Source organism: Oncorhynchus tshawytscha, linkage group LG22, assembly GCF_018296145.1.
Source record: "Oncorhynchus tshawytscha isolate Ot180627B linkage group LG22, Otsh_v2.0, whole genome shotgun sequence".
Classification (NCBI taxonomy): domain Eukaryota; kingdom Metazoa; phylum Chordata; class Actinopteri; order Salmoniformes; family Salmonidae; genus Oncorhynchus; species Oncorhynchus tshawytscha.
In genome coordinates this window covers 12,066,160-12,086,440 of record NC_056450.1, presented here as the reverse complement: position 1 = coordinate 12,086,440, position 20,281 = coordinate 12,066,160, and the positions used below count along the sequence as shown (strand labels likewise).

At 42.2% G+C, this 20,281-nt stretch overlaps 1 protein-coding gene across 1 annotated transcript in view; it reads right to left on the bottom strand.

Annotated features, from left to right (window-relative positions):
• Positions 1–1,400: 1,400 nt before the first annotated feature.
• The window catches only part of vwa5b1 (von Willebrand factor A domain containing 5B1), a 41,360-nt gene continuing 22,479 nt past the window's right edge, over positions 1,401–20,281 (bottom strand). The window contains exons 11-22 of the mRNA XM_024384162.2: positions 14,688–14,802; positions 14,021–14,206; positions 13,488–13,695; positions 13,109–13,311; positions 10,426–10,693; positions 9,997–10,305; positions 8,649–8,786; positions 7,244–7,366; positions 6,458–6,529; positions 5,905–5,974; positions 3,498–3,621; positions 1,401–3,413 (exon numbers count right to left, since the gene is read on the bottom strand). Coding sequence (XP_024239930.1) covers positions 2,679–3,413; positions 3,498–3,621; positions 5,905–5,974; positions 6,458–6,529; positions 7,244–7,366; positions 8,649–8,786; positions 9,997–10,305; positions 10,426–10,693; positions 13,109–13,311; positions 13,488–13,695; positions 14,021–14,206; positions 14,688–14,802 — 2,551 coding nt within the window. The 3' untranslated portion in view covers positions 1,401–2,678. The remainder of the gene's footprint in view (positions 3,414–3,497; positions 3,622–5,904; positions 5,975–6,457; positions 6,530–7,243; positions 7,367–8,648; positions 8,787–9,996; positions 10,306–10,425; positions 10,694–13,108; positions 13,312–13,487; positions 13,696–14,020; positions 14,207–14,687; positions 14,803–20,281) is intronic.

The following is a 20,281-nucleotide window of genomic DNA, read 5'->3' as shown; positions in this document are numbered from 1 at the left end:
ACTCACACCTGTGTTAACGAGAGAATCACTGACATGATGTCAGCTGGTCCTTTTGTGGCGGGGCTGAAATGCAGTGTAAATGTTTTTGGGGGATTCAGTTAATTTGCATCGTAAAGAGGGACTTTGCAATTAATTGCAATTCAACTGATCACTCTTCATAACATTCTGGAGTATATGCAAATTGCTATCATACAAACTGAGGCAGCAGACTTTGTGAAAATTAATATTTGTGTCATTCTCAACTTTTGGCCACGACTGTACTGCCTTTCGGTGCAATTATTTTCAAATGCCAAACGTCATTAACTGAACATAAAACTGGACATAAACCACTACTGCACCATTCAGGGTAACGTTCGTTATATTGTTTGTGTGACCAATGGGACCAATAGTTTTTGCTTTGTCTCAATACAAACTTTTACGGCTTTATGAGTAAACACATTTTATTACATGCAGCCCCAAACAAACAGTCAACAATCTTTTCAAAACACACAGCAGCAATGGCGAGGTACACTACATATATATAAAAGTATGTGGACACCTTTTCAAATGAGTGGATTTGGCTATTTCAGCAACACCCATTGCTGACAGGTGGATAGAATTGAGCACACAGCCATGCAATCTCCATAGACAAACATTGTCAGTAGAATGGCCTAAGAGCTCAGTGACTTTCAATGTGGCACCGTCATAGGATGCCACCTTTCCAACAAGTCAGTTCGTCAAATTTCTGCCCTGCTAGAGCTGCCCCGGTCAATTATAAGTGCTGTTATGGTGAAGTGGAAAAGTCTAGGAGCAACAACGGCTCAGCCGCGAAGTGGTAGGCCACACAAGCTCACAGAACGGGACCGCCAAGTGCTGAAGCGCGTAACACATAAAAATTGTCTGCAGTGGGAACGCGTTCTCTGGAGTGATGAATCACGCTTCACCATCTGGCAGTTCGACGGACGAATCTGGGTTTGGTGGATGCCAGGAGAATGCTACCATAGTGCAAACAAAATTTTGGTGGGGGAGGAATAATGGTCTGGGGCTGTTTTTCATGGTTCGGGCTAGGCCCATTAGTTCCAGTGAAGGGAAATCTTAACGATACATCATACAATGACATTCTAGACGATTCTGTGCTTCCAATTTTGTGGCAACAGTTTGGGGAAGGCCCTTTCCTGTTTCAGCATGACAATGCCGTGTACAAGAACTTGACTGGCCTGCACAGAGCCCTGACCTCAACTCCTACGAATACCTTTGAGATTAATTGGAAAGCAGATTGCAAGCCAGGCCTAATTGCCCAACATCAGTGTCCGACCTCACTAATGCTCTTGTGGCTGAATGGAAGCAAGTCTCTGCAGCAATGATCTAGTGGAAAGCCTTCCCAGAAGAGTGAAAGCTGTTATGGCAGCAAATGGGGGACCGACTCCATATTAATGCCCATGATTTTGGAATGAAATGTTTGACAAGGAGGTGTCCACATACTTTTGGTCATGTAGAGTATGTTTGACCTCGAAACATGAAAAATACGACTTCTCACAAGTAAAGCCAGCCACCACAACCACAATAAGCTTATACAGATCACAATTACATTATGACATTTCTAGAGATGCGTCCCAAATGGCACCTTATCCCCTATGCAGTGAGATACTTTTGACCAGAGCCCTGGTCAAATATAGTGCACTATAAAGGGAATAGGGAGACATTTAAGACACACCATAGATCTCATCTCTGACAGCCAAATGCAGCAGAATAGGTTGACTGTGGGGGAATTGCTTTGCTCCAACTGTTGATACATCTTTTAAAACACAAACACCTGGTTTCCATGCAGCGGGATGGATGCAATGTCAAAGCCTGAGGAAAATAATATTACCTGAGTAAAACAACACAAGTTTATGAGTAAATATGAGAGCAAAGCACAATGCCTTGTAAAAGATAACAAGGACCAAGGAAAACGTTTATCAAATTATTCAGAACTACGAAAACATCTACAAAGAAAACATGCTGAGCATTTTCTTATAAAGGAAACACAATTAATACAGTATTCCAAACAACATGTTGATGAATGGACAATGCATCAGCAAAACATCCAAATACGTATTCCAGATAACCAATCGTTGTTTGTGTTGGATCATTGTTAGGCACTTATGGCTGATGAAAATACAATAAAAACACATTAAACATGAGAAGAGGAGTTCGCAAAGTTGGCAAAATGGCACAAACAGATCTGCTACCAGGCTCATTTTTATATCACAATATGGGTTTTGAAATGATGGTGACGAGCAAACACATTAGATGCAATATTAATAATTGGTATTGTTTTGGCAGATTCTCTCATCATTGGACATCAATATGATGGACATATTAAACACAAACAAAACATATATCTTCTCTCAAATATGTAAACAGTCAGCAAGTAACTTTACAGCATGTTTACGCGAACACTTCGGATTTCTTTCACTGACCCATAGCTAGTGAATGCATGGTCTGTATTCATCCACATGGAGACAACAAGCATGCCTCTGAGAAGCTTCTGACATGTTTAGAAGTTATCACAACAAGATTAATCCAACTACACAATGCTCACAACAACCTCACTAACAAAATCATCAGAACAGCAAATACAATTTTTTTGTTTGTAAAGCGTTAGTCAGTTAGCATAGTTGGATATGTCGGGGTGGAGGATGGTGCATGCGATGCGATCAGACACTGTTGGGGTTGTAGCAGAGCATGTTGAGCTGCAGGTTTTCGTCCCAGTGTCTGAGGATGATAAAGAGCTGGTTGGCAGCAGACTTGACCGAAGCTAAGTCCTTTCCTTCAGGGATGCTCTGGGCACTGAGCCACATGCTAGCCTTAGCTGCTATCAGCTCCCACTCTATGAAGTAGCTGGCCGAGCTGTGCTCCAGCCAGGCCAGGGCTACAGCCGTGGCCCACACCATGCCCTCCGTATCCAGCCTCTTCTCAGACCCAAGGGGCGCTGCTGGGGGGGTTTCCACACTCTCCGACTCCGAGCCCCGTCCGCCGTCAGTCAGGGAATGAGGGTAGAGAGGGGGCTCGGCGTAGGTGGTAGGGGTGGAGGGGCCGCCCAGGAAGAAAAGAGAAGATCCTGGCCCACCCTCCATCCGGAGACTCCTGGCCAGGTCTGAGGGGCCTTGGCCCGTCTGGCTGTGGCTGCTGACAGCCAGGTCTCCAGTCTGGTGGTGGCCTGCCAGGCTGGTCTCTGTTACCTTAGCTGAGCTCTCAAATGGAGATGGAGAGGTGGACTTGTGGCTGCTGCTGTCTGAGCGGCAACTGGCTGAGTGGGAGACGTGGTGACTCAGACTGACCCGGTGGCTGGTGAAGGGAGATGTCCACTTCAGCTTGTCCATGTGCACATTGATGGCCTCACACAGAGCGCTGTCCAGGCAGAACGCACCACACGCCAACTGTAAGGACACCTGTACCAGAGAGAGGGAGATGTAGGGTGTAAAAAGATAAACATTTATATTTTCAAAAACATTTTGTCACCACTGACCACGCACCAGAGGAATGTAGTCTTTTTTTTCATTCTCGCTCTCCCCTACAGAGTTGCTGGTTTTGCTGTTTGAGCCAAACATGAAGCCCCTGGCAGCCCGGGTCAGGAGTCTTGTCCGGCTGAGAGTCAGTCTGTAGAGGACAGGAGAGAGATGCAGCATCTCAAGATCAACTTCAGGTTTCATTCATTGCCATTTGTAAGCCCAAATACATACACTGGATTTTCTCTGTGACATCACGAAGCATACGCAGCCCTTATTTCCTGCTCCTAGCATAACCCTGCCATTCTCAGCACATACCTATAGTTCAACATAAGTGGAATTGTTTTCATTTTGAGAATGGAGGGGAAAGGGACATTTTTCCAACACTGGGAAATGCACAAATGATGCATAGCGGATAAAGGCGACTGAGTAATGTGTGCCTGAGAGATACGACTGGGTGAGATGAGGATGAAATGGAGAAAGGAGACATTACATCACACAAAAAACTATGTACTCAAAGTAGGGATGTCCCCAACTAAAACTAATCTTACTCGACCGGTCAAAATGTTAAAACGTGTATTTTTCCATATATGTGATTTGTTTAAGGAAACTAGGCATATGTCGCACGTCACTACTTCAGAGGACAGGGATGTGAACATAAACATTTATTTTCTTATCAAAATGTGTTTTTTTTGGTAGAAATGCCTTCTGAAACATCTGAACTTTCATGTGCCTTAATAACAAACTTGTATTCCATCCATAAATAGAAATACATTTTTGAAATTCCGAGCCTAGTTGGTTAAGCCACGGAAAAAGACAGGAATTTTACCGCTAGCCATGATTGGCTGAATGGGCTGGACATGCCGGGAGATGAGTTTGGATTGGTCTGCCATGTAGAATGCTTCTGTTTGTAATGTGAGCTGTTCAGTATGTGTTGCTAGTCCTTTCTACCGCGCCATTTAAAAAAAATAAAACGTTAGCCATCGAGAACTACAAAGGTTTTGCTACTTTTCTCCACAACATTGATGCCCTGAATTTAGCAGGTGCTATCAACAGTTCAGTTGGAAAAAGTGATGTACTACTTTCTGCACACGCCACGGTCAGTGTGAACCGGAGTGACTTGACACAACATCGGCCAAACAAGATGTAGCTTCAAATAAAGCATAGTTAAATGGTTCCAGTCTGCCTTGAAATGTTCATCCATGTATACAGGTAAGAGTCTAGCTACATTTTCAGATAAACGTTTCTAATTTAGTCAGAAAGTCGTTTTTATTGCAAGTTAAAGCGTACTGTTAGTTAGCTAACGAACGTTAGCTTTCTGGCTCACTAGCTAACTTTACGTGTATGATCTGTCTAATAGTATTATTAGAATCAGAAATCAATTTGCATTTCTAGTTAAAGAAAAAATAACACATGACATTTTGTCCCCTTTCATGCTGAGTGGTTATCGAAAGGGAGAAATATATATATATAGGCTATGTTGAGGAACTATTGTCACTCTCAATGGATGTAAAAACAGACTTTGTTTACTTGCTGTTTGAGGCAAAAGAAAAAAATACCTTGAGAAGCTCCACAGTAATGGTGAGTTATGACAATCAGAAATAGTAGCAGATCCCAAAATGGGCACATTTATAGGCCTACATTTGCGCCCAGGCCAGGTAGCCTAGGCCTACTTCTATACGTAATCAGATGGGTGTCCTTACTCAAAATTGACAGGAGCACTCCAAGAAAAAGACAATGAATAAATTAACAACTAAATGGAATGAAATAAGCAAAAACAGGTGTAGCCTAGTAAGACTGTATCAGTTAATATATTGAATGTATTAACAGAAATTACCTTAACCAAACAATGTAGATGAGAAATGATGGAAATTAATGGTAGGCTAAATGTACTACTGGTGATACTGGTGTGCCATCCATATGGCCTATTCAATGGATTAGTCCACTCAGACAGGCGGGAATCAGACAGGTGTCTCATAAGCCAAAATGTTTTTTCCCAAATGTTGTTATGTTACAGACTTATTCTAAAATGGATTACATTAAAATGTTTCCCTCATCATTCTCTGAATACTAATGGGCAAAAATATGTAAACCTGTTTTTGCTTTGTCATGAGGGGGAAAAAACTATTTAATACATTTTAGAATAAGGCTGTAACGTAACAAAATGTGGAAAACGTCAAAGGGTCTGAATACTTTCCAAACGCACTCCATTTGCCACTGCTCTACTAAAAATATCTTGGTCAACCAACCGCCTATCGACCAAACAATCAACCAGTCGACTAAATAGGGTCAGTCCTAACTCGAAGTCACTAGATCTAGCAGGTGCCCTCAGAATATAGAGTAACAGGAAGTAACAATTATCAGTTGGCAATGAGACAACACTAGCAGTCTAGTTAGTATTTTATTCTCCACCCTGGCCCTCTCCATCACCCACCTGGCTGAGAAGAGGCTCTCCACCAACTTCTGTGATTGGTCTGAGGTCACAGACGGGCTCCTCTGGGGGGCTGAGAGAGACAGAGAGAGAAAGACAGTCAGTCAGGGCAAGTTAGTTTTCCATTTAGCTCTCTCTCCTCTCTACCCTGAGCATCACGACTACACTCCACATGACACCACCACACAGTACACAGATAAGACACCCACAGAAGGCTGGAAGCCACAGCAGAGGACAAACACAATCTAGCAGCTGTGTGGGGTGTGTGTGTGTGTGTGTGTGTGTGTGTGTGTGTGTGTGTGTGTGTGTGTGTGTGTGTGTGTGTGTGTGTGGGTGTGTGTGTGTGTGTGTGTGTGTGTGTGTGTGTGGGTGTGTGTGTGTGTGTGTGTGTGTGTGTGTGTGTGTTTGTGTGTGTGTGTGTGCGTGTGAGCGTGCATGTTTAGACGCTATCAATGTAGACCATAAGAAAACAAATGGGCTTTTTAATGAAGACATTAATATTATTTGCAAGCCAGTGATTTTCCTTGAAAGCAAAACAGGCCAGATAAAAACTCACCATTTGTAAAGCTGCTTCTTTCCCAGCCAGAGGATGAGGGGGTGCTGCATGGAGAGGCCCCATCTTCCACACCTAAAACCCAGCAAAAAGATAGGTCAATGTCATTTGAAAAGTTTCACTGTGGACAACATGAATAGTATACTACACAGGTAAAACACTCAAAGCATATTCATTCATTAGACTGTGATATGTGGTTGTCTCACCTACGTAGCTATGTTAATATGAATGCACTAACTGTAAGTTGCTCTGGATAAGAGCATCTTCTTAATTACTCAAATATAAAATATAAATGTTTTACATACAGATCTCACATTACTGTATTGATTCAAACTTTTAAAATATTGTTCACAGATGTATTCTTTGTACAGTTTTTTTAAATTTAATGTAGTTATTTGTTACATTTGACTGTTTAAAACCTAGCAGTACTACTTGTTTTTCTGAGAGTGAGGCGGATATATAGCGTTTTGCCTAAAAACATGATTATTTGTCCGCTCTGAAATGAAACCATCAATTGATAGAGTTCGAACAAATACATGTCTGTCATTGCACAACCCCATGCCACGATTAGATAGTCAAAAAACACACAACCTATTTCATAACTTCTTTAAACAATAAAAGCTCATTTCAACACTTCTGAAAATAGCGTTTTGGAATGAAGCTTTTCATATAGAAATGACTAAAAACCTGTCAGATCTGTCTGTTTGGCAGGTGTATGACCTCTTCAAACTATCACCCGTCACACATTTTCACACATTCTTCTACTATGTAGTACGGTAAAGGTCTTACTGTGGTGCAGATGCCCGTCCTCAGCCTCCTCTGACATGCAGCCAGACTGGGAGCGGCCCAGTCCGATGGAGTAAACCTGGTTCTTCCTGCTCCCCGAGCGAGAGCCCCACTTCAGACCCTCACCTGAAACACCCAACAGAGACACAGTGTATTTCCTAACCTAAAGGATGACAGCAGTCTTAGAACTGTTCACATTTGTGGTATTAAAGGACAAAGTTACCTTGATTTTTAATAAAGGTCTGAAGAAGAGTCAATGGTTAAAATAAGCATTAAAAAAAACTCCCATCCATTCAATGTGAACGTATGCATACCAAGAATTCAAAAAAGTTTTGGAGAATAACTTTCTCCATGGAGAATAAGAGCAACTAAGGCTAACTGAGGCTAAGAAACATAAATCTACGATAATCGATCATTTCAATAAGCATTTTCTACGGCTGGCCATGCTTTCCACCTGGCTACCCCTACCTCGGCCAACAGCTCTGAACACCCCCCCCCCAGCTGATGTTCCGAAAGAGCTGCAAATTCTGGATCCCTACAAATCAGCTGGGCTAGACAATCTGGACCCTCTCTTTCTAAAATTATCAGCCGAAATTGTTGCAAACCCTATTACTAGCCTGTTCAACCTCTCTTTCGTATCGTCTGAGATCCCCAAAGATTGGAAAGCTGCCGTGGTCATCCCCCTCTTCAAAGGGGGAGACACTCTAGACCCAAACTGTTAGACCTATATCCATCCTGCTCTGCATTTCTAAAATCTTCAAAAGACAAGTTAACAAACAGATCACCGACCATTTTGAATCCCACCGTACCTCCTCCAATCTGGTTTCTGAGCTGGTCATGGGTGCACCTCAGCCATGCTCAAGGGCCTAAATGATATCATAACCGCCATCGATAAAAGACAGTACTGTGCAGCCATCTTCATCGACCTGGCCAAGGCTTTCAACTCTGTCAATCATCGCATTCTTATCGGCAGACTCAATAGCCTTGGTTTCTCAAATGCCTTGCCTGTTTCACCAACTACTTCTCAGATAGAGTTCAGTGTGTCAAATCGGAGGGCCTATTGTCCGGACCTCTGGCAGTCTATATGGGGAGGCCAACGGGTTCAATTCTCGGGCAGACTCTTTTCTCTGTAAATATCAATGATGTCGCTCTTGCTGCTGGTGATTCTCTGATCCACCTCTACGCAGACGACACCATTCTGTTTACATCTGGCCCTTCTTTGGACACTATGTTAACAAACCTCCAGACGAGCTTCAGCTTTAACTCTGTGTTGTTGTTTTTGTCGCACTGCTCTGCTTTATCTTGGCCAGGTCACAGTTGTAAATGAGAACTTGTTCTCAACTGGCCTACCTGGTTAAATAAAGGTGAAATAAAAATAAACAAATAAAAATGAACAGGAGTGTCTCACCTGGGTTGATGTAGTCGATTAAGGTCTGTAGATATTCATTAGTGTCCAGATCAACAGGGACAAATGCAGTGTATTTACTGAGAATGTTACAGGCCTTGCTGGTGTGGATGGCATACAACTGGCATCTTCTGCCAGAACCTGGAAAATAACATGTTGTCACCTTATCATCTTTGATTTACATAAATTCCATTATAAAACTGATTTGAAGAAGTAAACTATTACCAAAACAAAACAATAAAAGACAATCACTCCAAAGGATACAATTTGTGACTGAATTCAGGTTATGTCAAATTTTCAAGGTTAGCTTTTTCTACAGACTCAGAGCTTCAAAACGGTGTATCATACATTGCAGTTAGGGGAAACATGGGAATGTGATAAACGTTGTGGCAGACGGCAGGGAGAGGTGAGGGGAGTGGTTATTGAGGGGAGATATCTTGCAGCCCACTGGCTCCACCCCCGAGCCTTATATGGACTTCCTGCCCCAAATAGACAAGAATGTAGATCGTTAAGCCAGGGATTGCTTGGGGATAAAGGAGGAAGCAGCCTGCACAAAGGGTCAGAGTAAGGAAAGAGCAACGTGCGTTATGAAGAGTGGGAGAAGAGAGAATAATATCTGTGAGACTACCCGTTGTGACCTGGACACAACGGGTCACAACGGGTAGTTGTGTACTGCATTGGCTGAGGACCCGAGTTTTAGGATTATCCCTGGAGAACGGAACAGACAACGAGAATGGCTTGTGGACTGTGAAGTAATTGGTGAATTCCCCCTTCTTCCCCAGTGTACAAAAATCCCTAATAACTTCACATTTGCATTCTAGTTGTGCTACTGGTGTATGTTTTGTTATTGAACTTGGTGACGTGGAGCGTGCTACACCCTTGAGCGTGCTATGTGTTATATAACTTTGGAGATGAGGAGATTATTTTTACTACCATTTAGCAATGTTCACAACTTAAGCCTTAGACCCACCCATCTCTAAGAATTCATATGTAAATGCATGAGTCAGCATGACATTCTCCTCCAGAATGTCGTCTCTCTGTTATCCCCCTCCCTTATCTCAGCCAATCATGGATCCTGCCTTTCTCCCTATATATAGCTCAGTGCATTCTACTGGGCTAAACTCATTTTGAGATTTTTTTTTCTTCATATTTACAGATCCCATACAAGTTTGTAATGAAGGCATATGAAAGTTAACATGTTCAAGAAGGCATTTCTGCAACAACAAAAAATAATCTTTTTTTTTTTTTTTACATTTAACACCCCTACTGTGATGTAGGATATCACATCAAACACCCCGATCCTGAATCCGGTCACATTTGAGCAATGAGATATTACCCATGTCTTACGCACCATGCTCAATCTCACACTCCTTATCTGCCATGTTTTCAAAATCCTGAATAATGGAACGTCCAGCCAGATGATGGAACGTTTCGTTCCACAGTTCCTCGTGAACTTTCTCTTCCCGCTCTCTGCCCTTCAGGTAGGGGTTTATGTCAAAGGTCACCTCCCACTTGACTGGCTTCCCGCAGAGCAGGCCCGACACCACGGCCTTACAGTCCCCCTTCACCACCTCCTGACAGTCTGGGGTGGTGTTCAGGTCTGGCGTGGCTGGAGGCTCCTGGGGGGTTTCTATCTCACACAGCTGATTGGGGTAGCAGTCTGGTAACACAACAATGAGAAGTTAGACGTCTTGTCTGGGATATCAGTTATTTGATCGATTAGTGTGTCTACCATTGCTCAATGTTAGGGTGAGTGGGAGGGCTGTGGTTGTGGACGCACCTGCGTCTCCTAAGCTGCCGACAGAAGGGTCAGTGGAGGAGGAGCAGTCCTCCCAACCGGTGCTCCTGGTTCCTCCTGGAGTGTGCTCTGGGTCAGCCCTGCTCCTGGTGACTTCGGCCTGCAGGTTGGAGCCGGGGGGCTGGGCCTGCTCTGGGTCCACCTCTTGGGGAGCCCACTCCAGATGGGGGGAGGGTGTGTGAGAAGCGCCGTTGGCAGGGCGCTCCCTGGAACCCGTGGCAGATGTGGCACACAGGTTCACTAGCTGTGGCTGTCAGGGGTTAAACATAAAGATACATGTTTAGCTAAATACTATGACCAAAGATGTTATTAAACTTTATTACAATGTTAATTTAAGTCCAGAATAATTGCAATAGATCCACTGACTTACTCCCCACGAATGTGAACCGACCATAGACTAATTGTGACCATGCCCATTCAGGCAAGAAGCTCACTTAAGTGTTAATAAGGACCATTACAGTGATGGCATTGCGCATGCAGTAATGATAGACTCAGTCATCAGAGCAACGTGTTTTTGCTCATTCCACTGATTACAATAAATCAGTGGTTCCCAAACTTTTTATAGTCCCGTACCCCTTCAAACATTCAACCTCCAGCTGCGTACCCCCTCGACTAGCACCAAGGTCAGCGCACTCTCAAATGTTGTTTTTTTGCCATCATTGTAATCCTGCCACACACACACACTATACAATACATTTATTAAACATAAGAATGAGTGTGAGTTTTTGTCACAACCCAGCTCGTGGGAAGTGACAAAGAGCTGTGTGTTGTCCTCCAACTTCTTAATCATAGCCTCAATTTTGTCCCGCACATTGAATATAGTTGCGGAAAGTCCTTGTAATCCTAGATTCAGATCATTCAGCCTGTCACGACTTCCACGAAGTCGGTCCCTCTCCTTGTTCGAGCGGCGTTGGGCACTCGACGTCACCGGCTTTCTAGCCACGGCCGATCCACTTTCATTTTCCATTTGTTTTTTCTTTGTTTTACACACCTGATTCAATCCCACAATTACTGTTTCATTATTTAACCCTCTGTTCCCCCATGGGTTTTGTGAGTGATTGTTTATTGTATTTTCAGTCTGTCATGGTGTGTGTGTGTATTTGTTGCTTGGTATATTTTACATTTTGAGTAAAAGTAGGTTGATTACTAATATCTGCTGTCCTGCGCCAGACTCTCTACACCAACTACACATATGACCCATTACACAGGCGATAAAAAACATCACCCGGATACATCATTGCATATTGCAGAAAATACACAAGAGTTTAGGGGTTTGCTTTAACAAAGTTAACCATTTTCACTGTAGTGAAATGTCTTTCAAGCTGTCAGGCATTCCCTTAGCAGCAAGAGCCTCTCGGTGGATGCTGCAGTGTACCCAAGGCACTTCCCAGGAGCAACTACTTGCACGCGGGTTACCACTCTACTATGTCTCCCTGTCATGGCTTTTGCGCCATCAGTATTTTTACTCAAAATACCAACATGAGCAGCACCTACGTTTGGCTTCATACGGACCGTTAGTGGAATTCCCGCAAGAGAGTAACGGTTAATGTGATTGGATGTTAATCATTTGACAAGGCTACCTGTATTTGACATTGTGTTGTTATTTCGCTGAACACTGAGGCTACTCAGGCGAGAAAATATGTCATCACATTTTTATTTGGCGTACCCCCCACTGCATTGCTTGGGAATACCTGCACTAAATCAAGGACAACGCCTTTTATGATATGGGTTATGCCACAATTTGAATTAGCTGATGTCAATTTATATAAAATGTTTTCTTATATTTCTTTATACGCTTTCTGTTGATGACCATAAAACCTGTTTTGTCTTAATAAGCAGATTAATAATTTCAGCAATCAGAACCAAGTCTTGCATGCACTAGTAACTATCACACTATGCAGATCAAAGTCAAATTCCAAGTATATCATTTGTACAAGGGCAGAAACCATGGAATGACAGGTGAGCCTTGCCTCATTATGCCAATGCACTCTGGGCAACTTTCAGACAGTCCATTATCATTCATGAAATGATGGTGGCCCTCATTAGTGATGAGAGAACATTCCTCTTTTGTATTTGTGATTACACTCCAGCTCAGCCCAGGGCCAGATCGCTTTTCCCCACGCCATTATTACTCATCCAACGTCACTGCAATTTCAACACTGACTTCCTGGCATATCTTATCGAAAAGACAATATAATTGTCCGAAAGAGATTTGGGGTTTTCGTGTTTGTGTACAAAATGCCATATGCTGCAAGATCAACCTGTAAAAAACTATATTTTCCAGAATAATGGTTTTTACTTTTACCATGAAAGCCTATTAATTTTGCACCAATGTCTTAGATATTCTGTGGTGTTTCTTAAATTGCTTTTGTGTGGTTATGAACAAAGAATAAATTGGATTGTCACTTAAACGAATCTATTTGAAGATTGAAATCAATGAACCATGTGTATCATATTAAGACATGTTTCTAATGATTTCTATACGTCTTTTTCTTTTTTGAACAATTCCCCTCGTAGTCATTTTTCTTCAGGTTATAAGTATAGTGTGAGATAGATGAGGACAGAGACACAGTAGAAAGAGGGGACATAGGAATCGAACTGCAGTCTCCAGGGTCGAGACCCAGATCTGTTGGCAATGCCACAAGATCACAGACACTGCACTCACGTGGTATTCAGTCTTCCACTGTGCTCCATAGTCAGGGCTGGTCTGTCCATTCAGCTCCTGGACCTTAGCTCTCCTCAGTGGGTTCTTCCCCTCTACAGAGCTGGGGTCACTGGGAGTGCAGGTCTTCTTCATGTTTTGGTTGTATTCCACTATCTGGCTGGTGCTATACACACGTCTTCTAGGTGACGTTTTGTTCTCTATTCCTATGGGTTTGTGAAAAGATCACATTCATTTGTGTGCACAAATACACGTTTTCATGTCTGAATGTGTGATCATGTCTGACCAAGTGATCGTTACCGCATGAATTGGACCAACGAAACAAAAATGGCATTTGAACCAGTGGAAAGGAAGAGATGATCTCAGACCTCTAGATTCTTACCCATGGCTTTGTGTTCTGTGGGGCCAGAGCTGCTTTCTGACATGGAGTCCAGATAGGAGTCCAACGGCAGGCTGGAGTGTATGTCCCTGTGCATCCCTGGACCGTCAGAGAAGCCTGTAGTCGTCTCTGGGTCCTCCTCTTGGGAGTGGTAAAACACTGAGCTAGCTGACACATTGGAATGCATCATACTGTATCGCCTCCTTTTATCCTGGCGGAAGAGTTGAAAGAGAAATGTCTGAGTGCTACATCTCTACACCACTTGGGAGTGTAATTGATAGTTGCTGACCGAGACATTCATTTCAAGATATAGCTTTTCGACACCTTTCATCAGAGAGGATATTTTAGCCTTCAAAAAAGAATCCACATCCTTCACTTGAATCACTTAACATAGAGACGTTCTATTGAATTGAAATAGAGGGAAACAGATGATGTGCTTGATTCTCATTCAGGAGTGAGGAGACTATCTTAATCACACTAAGAAATATGAATACATATTACATAGCCACGTTATGTCAAGGTGTAGGCCTACTTACAGATTTGGGATTGGGATGGTAGCGCGTGGTGTCGCACACCACGCTGTAGCCAATCAAACAGTCCCCAGGGAACAGGAATGTGGAGCCCACTGGGGAGAGCAACACCTCCTTGGTGTCAGGGAACAACCAGTCGATGGCTATGTCACTCAGCACTGGGGCCATGGTCTTCTTCAGCGACTTAATAATCTGGGAGAATATACAGATAGAGAGATGCAGTTGAAATAGAATAGAAACAGAGATCTATTGAAGTTATTCTTATGAGTTTCAGTGATCTGGGAGAGTACGGGCAGAGATGCAGAGGACATTGCTTTCCTTGAGTGCCAGCATTATAGAGGTAAAACGCGGATTCCTAGAATATTGCATTGTCTACTGAAATTATGACATTCCCTCCGTCTGTGCAATGCAATTTGTTTTGTGAAAACAAGACTAGAGCCTGTAAGCCTGTGAGAATGGAATAATAAAGGACCCTTTTAAAACATAATTTATGCTGTGAATTAGACTGATTCTAATGGGCGTTTTATTCAACAAAATGAATTGTTAATTGCTAACAGTGAAGAGCACTCTGTCTGAACAATTTGCATCCACTGCATAATGGCCCTCCTCTATGACATTCAGAATAGCTGGTTTACGCAAAGAGGAGGATAAACATGTCATTGGAAATGAGGACCTTGGGCTGCAGTCTCTCCCCTTCTGCCAAGAACTCTGCCGTTCCTTTGGAAACGGCTGCCAGTCCTGTCATCAGTCTCCTGCAAGCACTCTGACCGATGCCGAAGGTGTAGCACCTGCCAAAACAAGATTCACATCTCAGTGGCTTAGTGGCCTGGAAAGACCAGCGGCCTGAAAATGTCTGTAGGTATCAGAGTCGCATAAGCATCAGACACCCTATTTCTCATAGACATTTATTCCCTCACAGAGACCTCTTGAGATGGTCCAGTAGCTCAAAATTGTGGTGGTATTTTACACCCCCCCCCCCCTCAAAGGTTTTGGTTTATAAGTCCATGTAATTTGCTGCACATAGCAGCAGAAAACTAGATGATGCGAAATGTAGTTAATTCTCTGCAATGAGAAGTATGTAGCAAATGACAGAGCAGTGGAAGAACTTAGTGTGTCGTCAGGCACCCCCAAGGCAGTCAATGAATGCCTTGCGCCAGGAGTAGTTCACAAACTAGACCTCGATTCAAATGTATCAAGAAATATGAATTTGTATGCCTAGCAATCAACAAATGTCCATCGTTTAGAGCACACGTTTACAAGTCTCAGTCACAAATGACAGCTCCAATAAACCCCCTATGGTGAACAACATTGGTGCTTTCAAGACAACGGGGAACTCTGAAAAAAACGAGGACGAATCATGAAGTCAATGAAAGAGATCCGAGTAGGAATTCTGAGTTTTATGACCCTTCAAAACAAATTTCCCCAGTTGGAGCTTGTTTTCTTCTGAGTTCCCAGTTGTAGGAGAAGTAGGAGATCTCAGAAGTAGGAGATCTCCCAGATCTGAGTTCCCAGTTGTTTTGAATGCGGTACATGTGAACAAGAGGCTCGTAGAATCATTCATGACTCTTTTCGAGTTTTCAGTTCATCGTTCGTCGGTAAATAAAAATGGATAGGGGGTCCTAGTGGCTCTGGCAATTATTGAGTCAAATGAATGAAATTAGTCTAAAGATTTGCTCTTTTGACTAAATTAGTCGAAAAGATCAGAGTCAGTAAAAAGAGCAGAACTACCCATCACTAGCCTGATGAGGACCGAGAGTGAGACGGACTCTGTTGATCGGACTCTGTTGATGGTCAATTTGATGGTCAATTTTCATCATCATGCAGCCAAATGCCATGTCTCCTTATCAGTTTTCCCCATTAGGTTTGTCAATTTCACTTCACATGTCACACTGAGTACAAATTAGAGATGTCAATCTCCATCTCAGCATCAGCCGATGCACCAGTGATGGCCACTCTGCATAGTTGTTGAGGGCAAACAACGGGGATTAAAAAGGAGGCGCAACCTTTAGCATAGCTACATGTCTGAAAGTGGTCTGTGTCCCAAATGGCACCCTATTCCCTATACGGTGCACTACTTTTGACCAGGACCCATAGTGCACTACTTTTGACACTATGTAGGAAATAGGGTGCCATTTGTGATGCAAACCTGGTAGCAGAGGTTCATTAGTATTTTCGCTGTCCACTGACCGGGGATGTGCTGATTTGTGAGTGTGGAGCAATAATGATTCTGGACGCACGGCCGGATTGGCCAGACCACTGTGTATCTAATCCAATCATCTAGGGGTTATTCATCCTTTAAAAAGGGGAATATTTAAAGTTAATTACATCAGTTGTAGTTCAAGAAAGGATGACTGCGGACTGGGATTGGAGATGCAACAACCAAAGTGAAACAATAACCAATTCCCTGCAGACAGTATTGTGTTATTGGCGGTCTTGGTCTATCAACAGCTGGTGTTTTGATTCTTCAGGGGCATGTTCAGAGCATCTCCCCATGTTCAGATGTTGCAGTGTTTGAAAATATTAGCATATTACCATATGACTTTGTTGACACTGTGATTTGCTTTGACTTTACCATACCCAATAATGTTGCGCAGGTTGTTTCATAACCAGCAGTCTGCGCGGGGCGGGTTTAGGGCCATTAAATATTGTGTGGATTAAGGGCGGGTGGTGGCGGGCGTGTTGAATAAAGAGAAAACATCCATAAATGTAGCCTATCATTCTTGTGCAATTTATATCTATAGGCTACATTGGCATTTTTATTTCATCATTTTATGCTCTGGCATTTGCCCATAAGCCTGAACTTTATAGGCCAAACTGTATGAATGCCAAACAGCCTACACGCTAATCGACAAATGCTTTTAGTAAATGTTAATGTCTGTCCATGGAGGCGAAAAGGACAATGTTGGAATTTAAAGCTGCAATACATGTAACTTTTTGAGTGACCTTACCAAATTCACATAAACATTTGTGTTATAGATCGGTCATTCTAATTGAAAGCAAGTCGAAGAAGCAGTAGATCTGTTTTATGTGCACTATTTCTATGCTTCCCGTTCTTACGTTTCGTTTTTGCATCTTTTATTTTCGGTTTTGTACACCAGCTTCAAACTGCTGAAAATACAATATTTTTCGTTATGTAAAATATATTTCACAATGGTTTAGATGGTGCAATGATTCTCTACACTATACTTGCTTGTTTTGTCACGTAAACTGAAATTAGGGGACTATTAGAATTTTAGCAACCAGGAAACAGAGGAGTGATTTCCGCATAGCGCATCCTTAAGTCAATAAGCGAAAAGCTGTGAAATGCGGAGTTGAAAATAAAGAAAAGGGAGGGCCAGAAAAGTAATGTTTGGAAACTATGGATACTATACCAATTGGATAGTCGCATGGCACCTCAAGGAAACTGTAGCCTACTGTTTAGATGGCTTAATTGGAAACTGAACTCTGGACACTGCAGGTCTATAACATCTTACATGACCTTTATATTAACTCCTGCAGAATTAAGCATTTCTTGCAATAAAATGATACACCAAATGTAGGCAAAATGTTGACTCGGGAACAGGAGTGGAGAAATATGATTGATTCCTTTCAGCATCTTGAGAGAATGTGAATGCAGTTCCATCTGTAGTGTTGCTATCTTTAAAAGCTGATAGTAGCCTATTTCAACTACATAAAATATGGTCATTTTCATAGCTGTTTGGTCGTTTTCATAGCTTTCTATTTCTTACAACAGGTCAAACAGATGTGATTTGGAAATTTTGCACAGAAAATATTTCCCGTTTTTTTTTCTCCCCGGTCTCTAAACTTCTTTGCTCAGAGAAAGAAGCAGAAATCACATGGAAAACTTTATCGAAGTCAACTAGATTGAATAATTCATTCTATAGATTTATGACATTCTGATAAGTAAGGGTTTATTCAGTCTTCTAGGGCAACATATAGGCCTACTGACAGAAGAGAAGCTGTATGTATATACTGCAATTATAGACAAGTTGACAAGTTGACTAACAAACATCCTATCAAAATGTCGGAAATTATAAGCAGAAATAACTCAAATCAGGCAACATCAAAAAAACAATCCTGCACCCCCTGTCAAATTATTCCATCATCTCTGACTAGCCTAAAATGCATTTTCTATATTATCAGGTTAGGGTTGGTTGTGGGCCTCAGATTTTCACTTTACCACATATAGTGCCGTCGGAAAGCTCTGGAGCAGGTTTTCATCAAGGATGTTTCTGCACTTTGCTCCGTTCATCTTTCCCTTGATCCTAACTAGTCTCCCAATCCCTGCCGCTGAAACACATCCACACAGCATGATGCTGCCACCACCATGCTTTACCGGGGGGATGGTGCCAGGTCTCCTCCAGGTGTGATGCAGGCCAAAGAGTTCAATCTTGGTTTCATCAGACCAGAGAATCTTGTTTCTCATGGTGCCTTTAGGTGCCTTTTGGCAAACACCAAGCGGGCTGTCATTTGGCTTTTACTGAGGAGTGGCTTCCGTCTGGCCACTCTACCATAAAGGCCTGATTGGTGGAGTGCTGCAGAGATGGTTGTCCTTCTGGAGGGTTCTCCCTTCTCCACAGAGGAAGCTATGTCAGAATGACCATTGGGTTCTTGGTCACCTCTCTGACCAAGGCCCTTCCCCCCCAATTGCTCAGTTTGGCTGGGCAGACAGCTCCAGGAAGAGTCTTAGTGGTTCCAAACTTCTTCCATTTAAGATTGAAGGAAGCCACTGTGTTCTATGGGACCTTCAATGCTGCTGAAATGTTTTGGTACCCTTCCCCAGATCTGTGCCTCGACACAATCCTGACTCTGAGCTCTACGGACAATTCCTTTGACCTAACGGTATGGTTTTTGCTTGGACATGCACAAACTAAACTATGGGACATTATATAGACAGGTGTGTGCCTTCCCAAATAATGTACAATTAATTGAAATAATGTTCAAACAAGTTTTAGAAACATCTCAAGGATGATCGATGGAAACAGGATGCACCTGAGCTCAATTTGGAGTCTCATAGCAAAGTTTCTGAATATTTATGTAAATAAATATTCAGGTTTTTAGATTTTTTTGTGGGGATTGTATTACAATATATTGGGGATTGTATTACAATATATATTGTAATACAATCCCCACAAAAAAATCTAAAAACCTGTTTTTGCTCTGTCATTATCGAGTGTTTTGTAGATTGCTGAGGATTTATATTTATTTTATATAATACATAATATAATATATAATACACTTAACAAAATGTGGAAAAAGTCAAGGGGTCTGAATACTTCCCGAAGGCACTGTATATTCGGAAGGTTGCGTATGGGTTATTAGCAAATGCGGGTGCGGTTTAACAAACAGCTGACCCGCACACCCCTAATCCAATCCTGATTGAGCTACAGGTTTTTGAAGTCACACCTAATAATATCAAGTAATGTGCGAACATAAGGTACATATTTCCCAGCTTAATTTTAAAAGGATTACTGAGCAATAACAGCACAGCCACCACATAACGTTCTGAGAGCCATATGTTTCTTAGAGCTTAATGAGCGTGGTGGTGTCATATGGTTATTTTGCATACAACCATCACACAACCTTCTGGGAATGGTGTAGGATAGTTGCTTGGCTTTGAAAATTCGCAACACATTTAAACATACATTTGTTGGTACTGTAGCCCAATGACCAAAAGTGCCCTCTTTGGCCTCATGGGTGGAATGTTATTAATATTTTTCATAAAGATAATTTTTTTTAAATGATTGAAAATCCGGTGTTTCTATATAAAACAATTGTTATATATTTCAGTCTTCTGTGTTGTATATAAAGTGTAATATTGGGATGCAAAATTGAATACATTTCAACTTTATATCTGACATGGCACTGGTGTCTTCTTTCTTTAAGCCCATAACCATGTGTGTGAGGTGTATCCTTTAGTTTCAAAGTAGATTTGCTTAAGACTACTAATAATCACTGTGGCCCTGATTTAGCCCATTGCAGTAAAAGGTTAACAGATAGTTTCCTAAAAGTTGAAACATCGGTACATTTAATTACATTTTTAATTTAAATGTTGGTAATGTTATATGAACGTCCTCCAACTGGTTTGACATTAGGAATGTTCTCAAATAGTTCAAAGAACTTTAAGAAACAACGTTCTTCTGTGGAAATCTCAGTACTTCAACATAACGTTTCCTACAGGTTTCCTCATGGTTCTATTTAAAGTAATGTTCTCATATTAACCCTTCGCTAAACCCCACCTCCCTTGGTTACTGTTGCAACCTCGGA